The sequence below is a fragment of the Pelodiscus sinensis genome, chromosome Z, assembly GCF_052426305.1.
Source record: "Pelodiscus sinensis isolate ZL-2025 chromosome Z, ASM5242630v1, whole genome shotgun sequence".
In the NCBI taxonomy this organism is placed as follows: Eukaryota; Metazoa; Chordata; order Testudines; family Trionychidae; genus Pelodiscus; species Pelodiscus sinensis.
Window position 1 is genome coordinate 34,870,905 of NC_143085.1, and position 18,831 is coordinate 34,889,735.

At 43.3% G+C, this 18,831-nt stretch overlaps 1 protein-coding gene across 6 annotated transcripts in view; it reads left to right on the forward strand.

The window, feature by feature from the left end:
* Positions 1-18,831, forward strand: part of MYO1H (myosin IH) — a 60,228-nt gene that overhangs the window by 21,838 nt on the left and 19,559 nt on the right. For 5 of the 6 annotated variants that reach the window (XM_075898823.2, XM_075898822.2, XM_075898821.2 and 2 more), the window contains exons 3-13: positions 1,987-2,102; positions 3,219-3,417; positions 4,251-4,331; positions 4,815-4,994; positions 5,631-5,729; positions 7,251-7,364; positions 9,732-9,803; positions 11,459-11,578; positions 12,751-12,818; positions 13,842-13,947; positions 15,446-15,526. In XM_075898823.2, coding sequence (XP_075754938.2) covers positions 1,987-2,102; positions 3,219-3,417; positions 4,251-4,331; positions 4,815-4,994; positions 5,631-5,729; positions 7,251-7,364; positions 9,732-9,803; positions 11,459-11,578; positions 12,751-12,818; positions 13,842-13,947; positions 15,446-15,526 — 1,236 coding nt within the window. Of the gene's footprint in view, positions 1-1,986; positions 2,103-3,218; positions 3,418-4,250; positions 4,332-4,465; positions 4,556-4,814; positions 4,995-5,630; positions 5,730-7,250; positions 7,365-9,731; positions 9,804-11,458; positions 11,579-12,750; positions 12,819-13,841; positions 13,948-15,445; positions 15,527-18,831 lie in introns of those variants that run through there. The other variant, XM_075898826.2, reaches the window with a different exon arrangement.

Consider the following 18,831-nt stretch of genomic DNA (forward strand, 5'->3'; position numbering starts at 1 on the left):
GGTTCTGTTCAATATCTTGATCAGTACTTTAGCTAGTGGCATAGAGATTTGGCTTATAAAGTCTATGGATGATTCTAACCAAAATGATCTGAGCAAGTACTAGAGGAAGGGATCTGCGGGTCATACTGGACCACAAACAAAATACAAGTCAGCACAATACTGTGGCACAAAAAACCCCAAACAAAAACCAACCAACCCACCCACCCCAAAACAACAATGAACCTATACATCATTCTGGGATGTATGAGCAGAAGCATCTTAAGCAGGCTATGAGAAGTCATCATTCCACTTGACTCTGTGCTGATTAGGCTTCACCTGGAGAGTCTGTCCAGTTCTGGGTGCCACAGTTCACACTGTCTTTCCTGAAGTAATGTGTCCCTGTGGAAAGGGAGACGTGCCTTAAACTGCACCTGGCTTACATTTGCATCTAAGGTCAAACAGTGGACTTAATTGCTCTTATCAGTGCAGCATGAATGATCTCCCCAAGAATATGGCTTTCTAGCTTTATGGGGTGACATCCGTTGGATGGGGAGAAGTTGAAGGATGTTTGCAGTATCTGGCGGACTGATTGTCCCGTTTGCCCTTTATATAAAAACACGGTGTCTTCAGTGGCTGGTCTGGTTTGTTCCAGCTGTCCAAGTGGTGTGTAATAAATAACAAAGGAATGTGAAAAGTGGTGCCAGCACAAAGAATGCACTGAACCACAGGATGAACATTTGCTATTGCTTAATGGCCTTGTTTGTCAAAGGTGCTGAGCTCCCACAATGCAAATGTGAGCACTCAGCACTTTGCAAAGTTAGGCCCTCAGATTATGTGTACATCGTTGCTGTGCAGATCCTAAATGGCAGATCATCTTACCCAGAGGGAGCTGACAGCCACGCCAGGCCCCTACACAATGTGGGTGAGGGCGACCCTCTGCTCCCAGGAGGGACAGGTCTGAGGTAGCCAGCTCTTAGCACCCCCTGGAGTGCACAGCACTGCCCCTCCCCACCCCCATTCTCAGAGCCAGCCAGAGCAGGCAGCATGGGGCTCTCGTGGCAGTTCTAAAGGCCTCAGGGCTCAGGCTGTGGCTGCCACCACAGTAGTAACATCAGCAACCGGGAATCCCAGACCCTTTAGAATTGCTGGGCCCTAGGGCAACTGCCCCCTTTGACATCATCCCTGTTGGTGGGCCTGATCTTACCACCCCTCTCTTCTGTTAGGCTAAGATCAATATTTTGGTGAGACGTGGGAGAGGGGGAAATGAAAGGTCTTGGTGCCATGAGGAGTCCCACCTGTGCATTATAAAATATTGTGTAATTGTGACTCACTGAAATAGTCTAAAACTAAGGCAGTTAGACTTGCATCTTGAAAGCTGAGATTTGTTCAATTGTAGGGCTCAGGAGGGAATTCTCTGTGTTCCATATAGTCTTACAAAAGGGACTAGGTAGGTGAGATCATAACTTTTCTTGGACCAGCTTCAGTTACGGGAAAAGAACAAGCTTTTGAGCTAAACAAAACTCTTCAGATCTGGGGAAGGAAGAAGAGCAGCAAGAGCAGCTCTGTTTAGCCTGCAAGCTTATGCTTTCCACCAACAGATTTTAGTAACCACCACATCTATAGATTTAGCTTCCCCATGAAGCATCTGAGTTGTAGTGGAGGGCAGCAGATTTCCAATAACTTAACAAAACCGTATTAGTTGTGATGTTCCCATGTTAACAGGAATCTAAAGATGAACCAAATCCCAGAAGCATCAGGGACAGAGGTACCAGATGTCTCAATGATTAGGAACATTAAAGAACTAAATCAACCTAACAGCAACCCTTTAAGGTTTTTAAGTATATGGGGTATTAGAAATGGAGCACAGAGATACTGAAGTCTTAGAACTTTTCTGTAGCAAAAAAATTCAATATGAAAATACAAAATAAAATGTGGTATGTTTGAGATTGACTGCTCCTAGAGGAGCATTCTAACATTTGTCTGTCTAAACTCTGTTCTTCCCTATAGACATATATTGGTACCCTTCTAGTTTCTGTGAATCCCTACAAAGAGTTGGACTTCTACTCAGTTAAACAGATGGAGATTTATCAAGGGGTCAACTTTTTTGAACTGCCACCACATATGTAAGTAACGCTAAATTCCTCTGCTTTCAGTTCACAAACACTGACTCTCAAGGTCAGATCTAGCACAGCTTCTGTTGAGATTTTTGTATTACTAACCATTTTAAAAGCAGTTGGCCATGGTGGGGAACTTTTCATATTTAGTGATTTTAGTAACTAACTTGCTGCATGGTTATTCATCAAATAATGGTTCAATTAGATAATATGTTTCTGCAAGATTGGCATCTGGTTGTCAGCATTTGGAAAAAGAGTGATTCCAACTTAATGTTGGCACAGGGCTTTGAAAACAGAAATGTTTTTGTCAGTGTTACTTCGTCTTCACAATTTCCCTGTGATGGCAGGTAAAAATTTCTGTTTCACTAAGGGTGAAACTGAGAGCCAGTTCATTGAAAGCCACAGGGAAGAATCTGTGTCATAAAGGGTTTGAATTTAGGAATCTATCTAGCAAGTCAGAACTTAGTGCATGCCTTCCTCACTTATCTGATGATGGGAGATCACACCATCAGATCTCAGCTATGATGTTCTCTGGCATAATTTCTGTATTGAGTATATTCCCTCATCAGTTTGCCTGAAATATTCCCTTTCACAGTCTCTGCCAGTGCTTATAACTCTGTCTCTAGCTGGTTCCCTCTATCCTTAGTTCAGGGTGCAGGAAGTGGGTTGAGGTCATATTTCAAAGTTGGAGTATTGATTCCCCTCCCCTACTATTTTTCCCAGATGGGAGGGAGGGGAAGAGGTGGGAAAGAGGTTGAACTAATTGTAACCTGTAAAATATCTTCATAGGCAGAAACTGGAGCTGACCAGCAGACTGCTTTTATTAAAAACTGGTTGGTCTGGTCTCTGCCATGGATCAGCAGTGTGTACAGTCCAAATGGGGGTCTGTGGATAAAGTGTTTTCCCTCCACTAAGTGCCTACCTCACTTTGAATTAATGTTTCTACTTTGAAATTGTGAATCAGCAAATTTTCTGCTGGGAACATTGCTTGCCTGTGTAGGCCAAGATCTGTAAATTTTAGCTGTCTCCAGTGTTAAGGATTCTATGGAACATTTGCTCTGGTCAGAGCTTTCTGGCATCCATTAAGTAAATCTTAAAGTTGTTTTTTGAAACTCTTTTATTCAGATATGCCATAGCTGACAATGCCTACCGGGTAATGTGTGCTGAATGCAATGACCACTTCATCCTCATCTCTGGGGAGAGTGGAGCTGGGAAAACCGAAGCCTCCAAAAAGATCTTGCAATACTTTGCAGTGACATGCCCAACTACGGAACAGCTGCAAGTAGTCCGTGATCGCCTGCTGCTCTCCAATCCAGTTCTGGAGGTAGAACAAACACAAAACCCTAAAGGAGGTGTGCTATACAGAGGAGATTGGGTGGAGTCTGCAAGAGATCTCTGTACATAGAACTGAAATGTGTTAAATGAATGGAAGGGAGAAGTGATCTAATCAGCAGAATGGCCTCCAGTTTTCAGGGATACTAGACTTCTGGTTGTATGATAGTGGAATTAATTTGAACCTCTTTGCAAGTACCTACTTTCTGATTTGGAAAATGTGAAGGAATTGATGCAGGCCAGGTTGCTGCACAGGGATTTAAATTTCTTTTTCCACTGGTAGCTTTCAGCTTGCAATATTTTTTTCTTCTATAATAAAAACACCTAGTCTCTTCCTCCAATATAAATACTGTGCAAAGAAGGGATTTTTGTCTGTGTAATGCTCCACAAGGGAAGGACAAAATACCCTGAAACCATTTACTAAAGGCCGAATCAGAACATCACTCACTTATCCCTAGAGTGGCTGAATGTGTGGATATTGTTATTAATGGCAGGTTACAGAGGAGAATGAGACACCAGAAAGTACTGAACTCCTGCTCAGTGTACTCCTACTCAGTGTAAGCAACTAATGATGTGTCTGGGCAGATGGTGTGTTAAGACACTGTCACCAGAGGGAAGGAGGGAAACCAGTACATCAAGTCTCACATAAATACAAACCTAATTTTTCGGAGTGTCTTAGGGTTTAGCTGCCCATTGATTTTACTCAGAGGAAAGTGCAAAGTTGTACAGGCTGAAGTTTATCCTTCTGTCCCTCATGGACCCTGTTCTAGACATAGAGCTCTCCGCAGCAAAAGGAGTGACTTGGTTTCACTTGTTTCTCTGCAGGCTTTTGGAAATGCAAAAACTCTCCGTAATGACAACTCAAGTAGATTTGGAAAATACATGGATATCCAGTTTGATTTTAAGGTAAAAACAAATGTTGGACCATTCTCAAAACAAGTACCTGTATGGCACCAGTATGGAATACTTAGTTAGTAAATTTACATTGCCCTGCTCAGTTATTTACCCCCACAGGCTACCTTCTGACCTCGTTTTTACAGCTCTTGCATTTTTGACTGAGGTGTCTGAAGTCCTGTATCTTGGAAGCTTCCACCATTATTGGCAACACAGCCTTCTGCTCAATGGAGAAGGTAATATTTCACTGCAGGGCAAGAGTTGTATTGAAAACACAGTTACTCCTCAGACAGTCTGTGTCGAAGTGATATTATCATGAGAAACTAATGAAGAGTAAGAGCAGGTAGGCTTCAGGTGTCATCGCTACTTGTCAGAGTGTGGGTTAATAAGCATACGGCATTCACAGCACTTCCGCTGGCTTTGTCAATTGGACTGATGGGTATTGTAAGGCTTAGCAGTCTGAACTCACCTCCCTGTTTTTGGTTTTCTCTTTAGGGAGCTCCAGTAGGAGGGCACATCCTCAGTTACCTGATTGAGAGATCCCGGGTTGTTCATCAAAATAATGGGGAACGGAATTTCCATATCTTCTACCAGTTGCTGGAGGGTGCAGAAGATGACCTACTTCGCTGGCTAGGACTGGAGCGTAATCCACAGAAGTACATGTATCTTATACAGGTTGGGATAATTACATCCCCAGTATAGAACCCCTTTAGGCTGCATTGGGGAACATAGACTGCATGGCCTTTTACCTTGTTCTATAAAGGTTGCATAATATGTTCACCTTTGTCTTGGTGGACTTTCTTCACCAGTCATGTATTCCATTACTATAGCAAGTGACTTTTAAACAATTAGAGTACTGGAACAACTATTGGTGTATGATTTTTCTTCCCTTGTACCTTTTTGACCTTTGGGCCCAGAGCTGCAGCAATATTAGAAGTAAAGGAAGTTGAGGCAGTTTGCAATTTGCCCTCCTGTTTGTATAGATGTATGATAGTAAGGTAGCCTTTGTTACACAAACTTAATAGATGTCTAGATTCCAAACATATAGCTAAACTTCACCATAAATTGGCTAAGTATCTAGTACTCAACACACTAAATGAACAGTTACAGAAAGGATAGATTGGTACAGGCTGTGGGTTGTATGGGCAAGGATGGAATAACCTTCTGTGTGTCAATAAATGTTATAAAGAGTGGAGAGAGCTGGGAATCAAAAATGCCAAGCCAAGGTCTGATTGGCTACTGAGATCACCTGATGACTACAACTGTAGTGATGAATGCAAAGTTTTCATGCCTCTTTCTGCTCCTCAATAGGGTCGATGTGCCAAAGTGTCTTCCATTAACGACAAGAGTGACTGGAAAATAGTCCGCAAAGCTTTCTCTGTCATTGACTTCACTGAAACAGATATTGAGGTATAGAGGCAGGAGAAGGGATGTGTATTTCTAAAAAGGGATAAGTGCTGATTCCATTCCTGTTCCAGCTAGGTATCTGGGGAATTTCCAAATAGGGGCTATAGAGCTTTCTTCTTTAAGGAAATGGTGACAGCCTCTTTCCTATCAGAAGGGTAGCCGTGTTAGTCTGAATCCGCAAAAGCGGCGAGGAGTCCTGTGGCACCTTATAAACTTACCAAAGTGTTGGAGCATAAGCTTTTGTGAGCAAAGACCCACTTTTGTCATCTAACGAAGTGGGTCTTTGCCCACGAAAGCTTATGCTCCAACACTTTGGTTAGTCTATAAGGTGCCACAGGACTCCTCGCCACTTTTGCAGCCTCTTTCCTTGTGACATCTAAAACTGGACTGGACACAGTGAACAATTTTGTACTGACTAAGAAGTGGACAAGACTCATCTAAGTACAGGAATTGTCTTACACTTTATTAGCTTTTGATACTCCATAATGGATGAGAGAAAATGGGATGAAAGAACCAATGCCTGTACTCATCATGGGAAAAATGTTTTACCGATGGTATTATTGGGCCAGTGGCAAATTTTCTGATCCCCTTCCCTTCCTGTGTTTTCTGGTGCCAGAAGTGTGTTGCTAAAATAAGTCTATATTGCTGCCACTCTACTGAAAAATGTTGTATATATCTAGGTAGAGACTGACACCAGAAATTCATGTCACTTATAAAAAACCCTGGCTGCTATTCCTCTTCGTATCAGTAGATATTTGCTTGATTTTTTTTTTTAAGACCATGAGGGATTAATTTGATCTGCACAACCCACACAATTAGGAGTTTGGGGAATACAGTTGAAGCATTGGACGAAAACTGATCATTCAACAAACAAATGGTACAATTAAAACATGCTGCCTTCTCTCTCTTCCCCACCCCCAGTTCCTAACTGTTGATGTTTTTATATCATGTATGTTGAGTCCAGAATTCACTGGAGTATCATCTGTGTCTCTTTGAAATGGCTCTATAATTCTTTTTTGTACGTACCAGTTTTGCTTTTGATTGAACTGAATTGTATAGTGAAGTCCCCTCTTTCTGTTGCCTGTGTTTTATGAACTTCTCAGGAGTAAGGAAAGAAAGTGAGGGTCCCAATATGACCTGAGATATAGGCCCTGTTATCTGCATGCCTGGTGACCTCCTTTTTGCCTCTCCCATGGACTTCAGGGGTTCCCACCTTCCATCTATTTCTTTGGTTGAGCAGTTGGCTTTATTTTGAATAGTCAGATATGCATATCCCAGGGAGTCAGACTGGAAGGAGGTAGCCAGGTTGGAGTGTCTGTCTTCTGTACCATGTCTAAAGAAGTAGTTGGTAATTTCTTACTGTCTCCCTCAGCAGTAGCTGGAGTTTATATCCACCAATTACACTACTGTTGAGCCAAACAGCATATTCTGCTTAAGAGTAATGACCATGTACCCATATGAACTTGGCTTTTAACAGAGTTGTGTGTGTGTGTGTTTTTTTTTTTAATATCCCTTTGGCCTCAGCACCTCTTTGGGGCCATTGCCAGTGTCCTGCACCTTGGGAATATCCAGTATGAAGAGGATAGTAATGGCCATGCGATCATCACCAATGGCAGCCAGATCAAATGGATCTCAAAGGTATCCTCTCCGGGGAGACGAGAAGCCTCCATTCAGATCAAGGGGCAGGTGTCCAAGGCACTGCTTACTTTCCTGCCACGTTTTTGATTTGTGGATGGTTGCACATACTGTCCTTCAGGGGCAGAAAATAATTTTGGAAGGGGGGGCACTTCATTAATTTTGGTATGTGATCATGAGTTGGCTCCACTCACAGAAGGGGCAGGGCTTGGGGCAGAAAAGGGAGGGCAGGGGAATAGCTCCCCCCAGAATTAAATAGGCTCCTGCTTCCTGAGCCATTGCCTAGAAATTCTGTGGCATGGGCAGCAGGATATAAATAGAAACCAGCCAGATGCAGCCCCTGGGCTGGATCAAAGTGTTAGGCAGGCTGGATCCAGCCCGCAGGCTGCACCTTTCCCAGGCCTGCTTTAGAGGGACAGACCGTCTGTGTTCTGAGGAGCTCATGTTGGCTGTGTGTCAAGTCAGACTCAAACAGACCCTGTGCTAATCCAGGGATCCTAGAAATCTAGGGCTCGCAGGAATCTGGAGAGGTCAACTAGTCTGGCCCCCTACACTGAGGCAGGACCAGATCAATCTATCCCATCCCTTTCAGAAGCTTGTTCAACCTGTGTTTCCTTCCTCCTCTCCCTGCCCCCCCCCACCAAAAAAGAACCAAACAAACACACAACTCTCCAGTAATGGGGATTCCACAACCTCCCGTGGAAGCCTATTCCAGAGCTTAACTTCCCTTAGAGTTCGAACGTTTTCTTCCTGGTATTTAACCTAAGTTTCCCAGCTGCTGATAAAGTTTGTGGCTTCTTGTCCTGCTTTCAGTGGACTTGATCAATTCTCCACAGATCTTTTTATAGCAGCTCTATGAACTCTGTACTGAGCTGCCAGATGCAGAATCCTGAAACTTAAATGTTTAAAGAAACTTTTGCCATCAGCACAAAGGTGAAAAAGTTGAAATGTATAATATGCAACAGCCCCCTTAGCATTTTAATTCAACTTCTAACCATCAAGGGTAAATGTTACACTCCTTATACACATTTTGTAGCTGGCTGATATATATTCCTAAATTATTGGTGTGGTGTAGTGACGCATTACCAGAATATCCTCTGTCTCATTTTTAGTAGTGTTTTTGTTCCCCTTCAGCAGTTTCTAGGCCTGCATAAGTGACTTTGCGTGCTTTCAAGGTGACTGACAGATATGCACAGTTGCTGCTACAGTGGCATGTAATGTTTTGGCTTATGTGGCTCCTTCAATCCAATGCACAAAAGGGCTAAACTGTGGGTTCTGACTGGATTTGACAGCAGCATCCTGTTTGAATTTCATGTTGTCTGTCAGTATAAATCAATTGCTAATGTTTTAAATACAACAAAAGAGATCACAGTGACCTAATCTGCCAATACTTCCATCCCCTAACAACCAGAAATGGTTTGTGTGGGCTACACCCTAATGGAGAAGCAGCAGCTGAGTGCTCCACAAGGGAGCAAGCTCCTACTGGATGCCTATGCAGCGGGTGTGGGCAATAATTTTTTGCCGGGGACTACGCTGGAAGGGGCAAGGCCACAAAAGGAAGGGCCAAGGCCAGGAGGCTTTGGGCTTCCGCATCCACAGACCATGATTGGTATGGGGGTGGGGGAGCCCCTTTTCCTCCCCATTCCCACTATGTACCCATGCCCCTGGTGATGGGAAGAGTCTTCCTGTGCTTCCTCTCCCCCCTCCCCCAGGCCAATTAGATGTGCCTAAGTGCTGCGCGCTCCTCACAGGGCGGGAGAGGGGAGGAAACTTCATGCTTCTCCTGCCCCCAGGCCAATCGAGGCTTAGGAGTCAGGGAGCACACAAAATCTCCTCCTCCCCAGCCAGGAGTGCATGGCGCTTCAAAGCACCATGTCCTCCTGGCAGGGTGGTGGAAACTTCATGTGTTTTCCCCCCCCCCCCCACCCCCCCCCCCCACCCCAGTGGTGGGGGAGCAGCAGGGCCTTCGCAAGCCAGATCAACCTGCTTGGCAGGCCAGATCTTGCCCATGGAGGCCCTTTTGCCCATCCCTGCTATTCAGTCTGCCACTGCACTATGGGGGAGAATTCTCTAATTGTGGCAATATGTTAAACTAGTGCAAGTAAGAAAAATGTTGTCGTTAAAATCCCATTGTGACTTGGGATACACTTGCTATCTTGGTTGTCTGGTTCTCTTCCTTTAAATCATACTATGGTGGATTCCACTGCTTATTTGATGGTGCAGGGAAATGCAAATGGTGATTTGCCCTGTTACGTTTTAGAATTTCAAGAGTAATTAACAGTAAAAGGAAGAAGCCTGGACACTTCTCTCCAAATAACTGTAGGCATGAAATTACCTTTTGTACACTAACTGTGGCTTTTTCTTTGGCAGTTATTGGGCGTCCACTTATCCATTCTACAGGAAGCTCTTACGCACAGAAAGATAGAAGCCAGATCAGAAGAGGTATAAATTAAGTCACTGTCAGATTCTTCATAGTATGAGGAGTCAAAGCCGGAGTGCTAAAACCGGAGGTTAAAGAGCCAGGATACCTTGTGCTTTGTTTGCAACGTGCTCACAGATTCGTGTAGTAAACTTAACTTAGTGAAGTTTCCTTAATCTCTGGCTCTCTTTCTATTTGTAAAAATAATAGTTATCTTCCTTTGCAAATTTTTGAGATATTAAGTTGAGAAGTGCTGGTGTGAGGCCATCTTCCTCCTGTGTGACATGACATCAGTGACGGGGGGGAAAAAAGACAGCAGCAAGGATGATTTACTGACAGCCACACATTGGAGCCAAGTTACCTTCTTTTGGGTAGTCTGTAAAGTGATGCTTGAAAAATGAAGCTTCATATGCAGATGCAAGTATTTGTATAAAATGTTCACTTGTAATACTTTGTGTTGATTTGAAACTAGTAGAATTGGTATTGCTGATGGTTTTCCCCTAGAGTATATGGGACTCCACCAAATTTCATTTCACCCGTATGTGTCTGCTACACCATTTAGCTTGTATGTAGAGAAGTGTTTCCACCCGATTAGGGAGTAAAATGGGAATCAATCCTTATTTTTAGTCATCCACTTCAATGTCAGTGACTACGGTAGCCTGTGCTACGGTAGCCTGTGCATTAATGCTAGGAGATTTGTAGCTATTGTCTTGCACCTTCTGACCAAAAAGATGCTATATGGCAGTGGTTCCCAAACTTTTCGGCATCATGCCCCCTTTTTGATTTTTGAGAGACCCTCACGCGTTCTTCCCCCCTATCGCCCATGGCAGCAAAACTTGTTGAGCAAAAAAAGAACTTCCTGAGGCTGAAAAACAAAAATAGCAGCAAAACTTAGGGGAGGAGGCGATTGATGGGGGAGGATGCTGGCTCACCTCATGCCCTCCTGGAATTTCTTCACACCCCCCAGGAGGGCGCACACCCCAGTTTGGGAACCCTTGCTATATGGAATGTCTGCCTTTATTTCAAAGCCTTGATCCAAAACCTCTTTAGACGTCAAATCTATCTCATAACATAAATTCTGCTGCAGGTGAGGACGTGAGCAGCTGAGTGGGAGATACATAGAAGTAGTGCACTAGGACCCAGACTAGGGTCTCTTTGCTGGAACCCTAGAGCAGTCATCACACCAGCCTGAGGTGCTAGCTATTTTATATGGATCTGTGGCTGGCTGTTGGATCTGAGGGCATGTCTTCATTATGCAGAAGATTGACGCTGCCGTGATCTATCTTCTGGAGTTTGACTTAATGGGTCTCACACAAACCTACTCAATCAAACTCAGAGAGTGCCTGTTAGCACCAGTACTTCTGCTCTTCACAAGGAGTAAGGGAAGCTGATGAGAGTGTTTGTTCCCATCAGCCTCCTGCTTTGGAGACTGCATGGAAACTTGAATTAAAGTACGTAGACTCCAGCTACATAATTAACATGGCTGGAGTTGCGTATCTTAATTCAACTCCCTGTATAGTAAAGACATGACCTGGGGCAGAACTCTGGCTCATGATGCTTCCCTGTGAAATGGAGACTATCTAATGGTAGCCTACTCTCTAATCCATGAGCGTTAAATCAGACCGCAATTTCTGACTTTACCTTATTTACTATACTTGAGTATTTTTACTTTTTTTAGGTTCTAAGCCCTCTGAACATAGACTTGGCATTCTATGCTCGGGATGCAGCGGCGAAGGCAATTTATGGACGGACTTTTACTTGGCTAGTCAACAAAATTAATGGGTCTTTAGCCAACAAGGTTTGTATCAATTCTAGGCAATGTTGTGTCCTACAAACCAGTATGGTCTTTTCCACTGAGTAGGCAGTGCTTCCACAATGACAGTCATGAAGAGTCTGAAGTCTGTTAGTGGAGTTCAGGGATCCAAGCCACTGTGAGCTGGAGATTCATGTTCTGCTTGGTTTTTGTTTGTTTGTTTTTTGTTTTGTTTTTAATTCAATATGAAAGGAATACTGTCAAGCAGTTTGGCCAGTGTATGACCTGCTTTAAAATTGTCCCACCTGATTGAAAGTAAATATATGATCACCTTATAGCTGATAAGAAAAAATATCATTGCTTTTGTAGGATCTTCCCAAACCATAGAATGTGCTTCTCCTATTGGCCATATGGCCAGCAAAGGAGCATGCTATTTTCAGGCCTATAATGGTGGTGCATAAACAAGGGGAGTTTAGTATAAAACTAGGTTCTAGGGAAGACAAGAAAAATGTTTCCCGAATAGTAACAAAATGCATATGGAAAGTAACCTTGATGTCTGTGTTTAGGAGATAGAAGTGACCTTCCAGACTAGGTGAAGTGTGCTTTTGGTCTGGTAAGCCACTAGGGCAGCCTTGCATGGGCCCATTTTCATTATCCTTGATACGTAGTTCTGAACAATGGAAAAAGGGGGTTGATTGGATTACCCCAGTAATGATTTCACCTTTGGAATCCTCTCTGCATCTACAATAGCTGCATGCTAGCATGTGTGTTGTACTAAGCTAAGACTCAGGTTTGAGAGTTAATTTTAGGCTTTGAGTTGGGGTGATTAGACATTCACAGAGAGCAGAAGTCCTCAGCATAGAAGAAAGTGGATGTCTGGAACAAATATATGGAAGCCATCCTGCCAGTGTGGAAGTCATTCCACATTTTCTCCAACCCCTATTCCCAACCTCTGCAAAGTATATTTACACCTGTCTTGGCTTGCTCACCAGAATACCTGGTCAGTTCAGCTGCAGAACTGCCTGATACAGGGACCCATGTTTTTATGGCATTGTTCCTGTAATAAGCCTCCCTGGGCATCGCATTAGTAGCAGAGTGGGAACAAATGAGGGAGATGAAAATCTAGGTGAAGGGAACAGCATGAATAGTACAGAACAATTACACTAATTACTGAAATCCTCTTTTCCTCATGGAGCATTTAATGATATGTTTGGCAGGACCTCACCAGAAAAACTGTCATTGGGTTGCTTGACATCTATGGGTTTGAAGTATTCGAAACAAACAGGTAAGTAGCATTCAAACTGGGCCAAAGTGTTTGAACTAATGTGGGTCTGCATCTAAAGCAATGCATGGTCATTTGGGCTCAGGGTTTGGTTTACTCCAGAAAGGCAAGGACGTGGGGTCCCAGCTCCCTTCGTCAGCTCTGAGCTGCACCTAATCTCTTACATAAGTTGCAGTATGTAGGTATAATTGAAGTCCAGTGAGGGTCTCAGCTAATTTATTTGCTTTTGTTGGCTGGCTCAATTAAAAGCCCAGAATCCTATGGAAGAACATGTGTGTAGTACTGCAGTGGACCACCTTCTTGTATGGGACAGCTTTCGAAGCCTGTAGAGACACAGAAGGATGTGACGAGTACCTTCTTCTAGCAAAACAAAGCTCATTGCCCTGTAGTGCTTATTCTGTCTTCGTATGTTGAATTAATAAGGATGTTGGGGAAATAGTGAATGGTGGGTGATAATGTGGAAGTTTAAGAAACACTTAAAAGTATGTTTGCTGCTTTGAGCTTGCTGTATTAGCAAAACTGTGCACCCTTCTGGGAAGAAAGTTGAGACTTCTTTCTGGAATGTGAAGGTGTAGCAGTGTAGCCCAGCTCCTGTGTGAGTGTAGGGAAGAGGATGGGGTTAACTGAACTTTATCAAACCTCTCTAATTTGGTTTGAGTTTTATTTAAGCAGAAACTTTAGGGCTGGTAGATAGGGAGGGAGAAGTTGAGTATTTTATCCACACTGATTCTTCAGTTCTTATTATACATCCGCATTGATAAGTAGCTGCTCTTGAAATGCATATGGACTGTTTCTATTAAAAAATAGTTGTCTTGGGAGGGGAGGGAGAACAGCAAACCAGCTGTCTCAGCTATTTCATGCTCTGGTCTTCTGTCATGAAGAGAAGGGTTATCACAGGAATTCTCTTTTAACATTTGTTTCCCTACAAACCAAGAGGGCAGCTAGAAGCAGTTTTCCTTGAAATCAAAGCTTTCTGAATGTCTGTGAATGCGTCTCGTTGCTCTTCCTTATTTTACTTTTCTAAAGTTTTGAACAGTTCTGCATCAATTACTGTAATGAAAAGCTTCAGCAGCTGTTAATCGAGATGACTCTGAAGGCAGAGCAGGAGGAATATGAGCTGGAAGGCATAGAGGTAACTCTTATTCTCCTAGGAACATCATTGCGGAACAAACTTTTATTCATTGAGGCATTAATAGTGTTTTTTTACAACTTTGTGTTATAGTTGAAATACTGTCATTAAAGTTGGAGATGGAAAAGGTATAACAGTCCCACTATAATGTTCCCATTTGTTAGTGCAGGATTATCTTCACTATATTGTCATATTTTTAAAATACTTCCCTTTGCAGTGTTCTACATAGCTCTCAACCTCTTCATCCTGGGAGCCTCTTTACATTTGGCAACATTGGGATATGTGGGTAGTCATGACCCCCAAATGCCTGTTTGTAATCCCTACCCTCCAGCTGAGAACCCTGTCTAGTTCATAGAACTCCCAGGAAGCTCTTGCTGTACCTAGCCTAGCTTTCCCCCTTCCTTAATTTGATCCCATTTCACGTCGTATCTTTTCTTTTGCGTTAAAATTGTTCTGGGTTCAATGAACTTGTGTGCTTTGAAGGCGAATGTGGCAGAACCACAGCTCTTGGCCAGAAACATGCTCTTCTGGGAAATGCCTTTATAGAAATAAAGAAGATCCCTGTAATGTATGACTGGTCATGCATGGTGAGACCAATGGTTTGTCTAGCCCAATGTGCTGTTTCCTGATAGTGGCAGGTAGGAGATGTTTCAGGGGGAATGAATAGAACCACAGGTGCCAACTTCTGTTCTTGCCATGTGAGTGCTCAACACCCTTACTCCACCCCTTCCCCAAATTCTGCCCCACTCCACCAATTCCCCCACCCTATGGCCTCTTCCATCCTGCCCCCTTCTCTGAACATGCTGTGACCTTACCCTTCCCCCTCATTCCTGGAGCCTCTGAGCCTTGTGAAACAGCTGTTTCATGGTGGCAAGCAAGAGGCACAGAGAGGGAGGAAGAGGAGCAGCAGATCAGCAAGGCTGCCAGCAGACAGGAGGATATGGGGAGAGGTGTAGCAGGTTGGGGAGCTGGGCACTGGTCGCTGATTAGCAGGGGGGAAAATTAGCAGGTGAGTGCTCCAGCCCCAGCATACCTATGAACAGAACAACTAAGTGATCTGCTCCCTGTCATCCAGTCCAAGCTTCTGGCAGTCTGAGGTTTAGAGACCCCGGGGGCAATAGGTTGCATCCCAGACAAACTTGGGTAATAGCAATAGATGAATTTATCCTCCATGAACTTATCTAATTCCTTTTTTGAACCCACTTCTACTTCTGGCACTCTCAGCTTCGCCTAGCAACACGCTCCATAGGTTAGTTGTGTGCTGTGGGAAGAAGTACTAAAAGCAAAAGATGCAGCTGAGCATATTGCAGTAGAACAGACTGAAGGATTACAGCACAGTAATGTAGTGATTCAAATAACTCTGCCTATGCTGCTTAAAGGAGGAAGGTACTAAGAGAGGTGGCTTGGTCAAGAACCACTCCAATAAGATCTTAAATCCTAACTTGGCATTTATTTCAGTTCTCTGAATTATTTAAAATCAGTCTTTTCATTCTAATCCCAGTGGGAGCCAATTCCATATTTCAACAACAAGATCATCTGTGACTTGGTGGAAGAGAAGCACAAAGGAATCATCTCCATACTGGTAGGTATAAAGCTTGTGCAGTGATTCCATACTATTACTACTCTTTCCATAGGCTAAAAGTTCTACAGTCTAGCTCTCTGGATGGTCAAGTCTGTCAGGCCTTTGCTAATAAAAGGATTATCATAAAATCTCGAGTATAATGTGCACTCTTTCCCCTTTTTTAAAGCATCAAAGTCGGGGTGAGCATTATCTATAGGAGGGTTTTTTTTTTTAAAGTTTTAAACTCACCCTTACCAGGCACGAGCTGGGTGGGGGGGCCAGGCACAGGCTGGGCTGGGCTGGGCTGGGTTGCGGGGGAGCTGGAAGGTGGGCGGGGCAGACCCCCTCCTCCCCACGGCAGGCACGAGCTCGGAGCATGGACAGCTGGGTGGGGGAGGCTCCCCATGCAGCTGTGAGCTCAGCTGGGCAGGGGGCCCCTGCAGCAGGCATGAGCCCTTTCCTTCCTATGCATATCGTAAAATCTTGAGCATAATGGGGGTGCACATTATAGATAGAGTTTAGTTTATTCAAGAATTCTGACCTTTACAAGGCAGATGCGCATTATAAATAGGTGCACATTATACTCAAGATTTTACAGTAGGCAGAATTACTAGGTTAGAGTCTGAAAACATCTGAGAATACCAAAGTAAAGTCTGAGCAACTAGTATGTTTTTCTGGGCTTCATTTTCCCCCCTTATGTTTCTCATTGTTCTTCTGCCTGTTGTCTCATTTCTACCCTCAAAAGCCCTAATTTGCTTCGGCCACCATGCTGCACTGGAAGGTGGGGCTGCTCTGAATGGAGCTGTCTGAGCCTGTCGATGACATTATGGGCATTGGCTGCAACTGCAAGGGGACTCCCTAGAGTGCAGCACAGCCTTTCCCCTCCTCTTCTGGATAAATAAAGTGGGTGTATGTGAAACAGGACCCTGCCAGAAAATCAAATTGCTTTTAAACTTGGTAATAAAATTTCTGTACTGTAATCAGTCCTTAAAGGTAAAAAAAAATAAGGAAGGTGGGATGTGCAGCCTTCCTGCAAAGGCACGTGTAATAAAACAGTAACGCATTGCGTCCTGACACACTGATGTATAGACAGAGGAGTGGAGGGTTTATCACATAGAGTCCAAGTGATCAATGCATTGTAAACCACGGGAACCAGTACCCTCATTATTGATGCTTAATGTCAGTGTTCAGTATATGTGCAAGCAGAACTCTTCTAGATGTCCTAATTGTGTGGCTGTGGTGTGTTTTTTCAGGTAGAAAAACTGAGAATTCTGTAGATTTGGAGGTTTCTGGACTCTTAAAATCTGTAACTTGCAGATGATACCAAACTGCTCAACATAGTTAAGATTAAAGCAGACTGTGAAGAGCTTCAAAAAGATCTCACCAGACTTCGCAACAGAATGGCAAATGAAATTTAATGTTGATAAATGTAAAGTAATGCACATTGGAAAAAATAATCCCAACTATATAATATGATAGGGACTAATTTAGCTATAACCACTCGAGAGATCTTGAAGTCCTTGTGGATAGTTCTTTGAAAACATCCACTCAATATGCAGCGGCAGTCAAAAAGGCAAATAGAATATTAGGAATCATATAAAAAGGATAGAGAATAAGACAGAAAATATCTTATTGCCTCTCTATAAAACCATGGTACGACTACATCTGTGTACAGATGTGGTCATCATCTAAAAAAGATATATTGGCATTGGAAAAGGTTCAGAAAAGTGCAACAAAAATTTAGGGGTTTGGAATGGGTCCGATATGAAGAGAGATTGAAAAGATTGGGACTCTTCATTTTAGAAAAGAGGAGACTAAGAGGGGATATGATAGAGGTCTATAAAATCATGACTGCTGTGGAAAAAGTGAATAAGGAAAAGTTAGTTCTTATATTGTGGGAATAAGGAAATAAGGGTCACCAAATGAAATTAATAGGCAGCAGGTTTAAAACAAACAAAAAGAAGTTTTTCTTCTCTCGGTGCACAGTCAGCCTATGGAACTCCTTGCCAGAGGCTGTGATGAAGACTAGGGTTTTAACAGGGTTCAAAAAAGAGCTAGGTCAAGGTTAGGTCCATCAATGGCTATTAGGATGGGTAGGAATGGTGTCCCTAGTCTCTGTTAGGATATGTCTAGACTACATGCCTCTGTCGCCAGAGGCATGTAGATTAGGCTACCAGACATAGGAAAATGAAGCGGGATGAGGTTTACCTGGGTGGTCGACAAATACCTTTGATGTCGACACCCGCACATCCAGACTATCGCGCTGAGCCGACAAACAGCTGATCAGCTGTTTGTCGGCTCAGCGCAGCAGCCATGTAAATTTAAATGAAGCGGCGATTATTTAAATCGCCGCTTCATTTTCCTATGTCTGGTAGCCATTTTCCTATGTCTGGCGACAGAGGCATGTAGTCTAGACGTACCCTTAGTCTGTAAATGGGTGACAGGAGAAGGATCATGTGAAGATTCCCTGTTTCCTCCATCTGGGGCATCTGGTATTGGCCACTGTTAGAAGACAGGACACTGGGCTAGATGGACTGGTGGTCTGACCCAGTATGGCCATTATGTTCTTAATTGGTACTGACCAAGATTTTCTAGACTTTATGTATTTCTGGGTCTCAGTGCCTCATGATATTGACTTCCACTCTGCTACCTGCATGTGAAATGGACTAAAAGTACTGTGAAATGAACAAGGGGAGAGACATGCACTTGCCAGAATGTAAAATCTTCTGCATAATTCTAGTTTTGTAAAACAAAGCTATAAATTTTACAATAAAGTGTACAGGTGGTTTTGTATGAAACTGACTAGCTTATAACTGAAAACACTAATTACAGTTTCTCAGGGCAAAGTGTAGTTTGTAAGTTACAAGTAATTAGCAAAATACATTATCTTCCAACCAGACTGTACTAAATTAGTCATGACAATTTGTGTTGTGAAAAAAAGCTGCTAGCAGCAGCACTCTTGCTTAAACAAGGACTGTGTGGCTACTGCCCAGATTTTAGTGGCATTCACATGTAAAGGTGCATTAATATGAAACATTTAATATCATTGGGTCCATTATTGGTATGTATGTTTATTTAATATCTCACCTCACTAGACTGACCTGGATGAAACCAGGCTTCTTTTTGCAAAAGATACATCCCTGTACTTTGATAGTTAGAATGGTCTTGTGGTGAAAGCACGGGACTGGGGATCAGAACAAAACCCAGTTGTCATGTTTCAAACAACCTCTGTGTCTTTGGGCAAGTTACTTACAGGTTGAGGTTCCAAGGGAAGTGACCAGTCTGAAAACAGGATTGGGATCTCTGAGGGGATTTAGACACTGCAC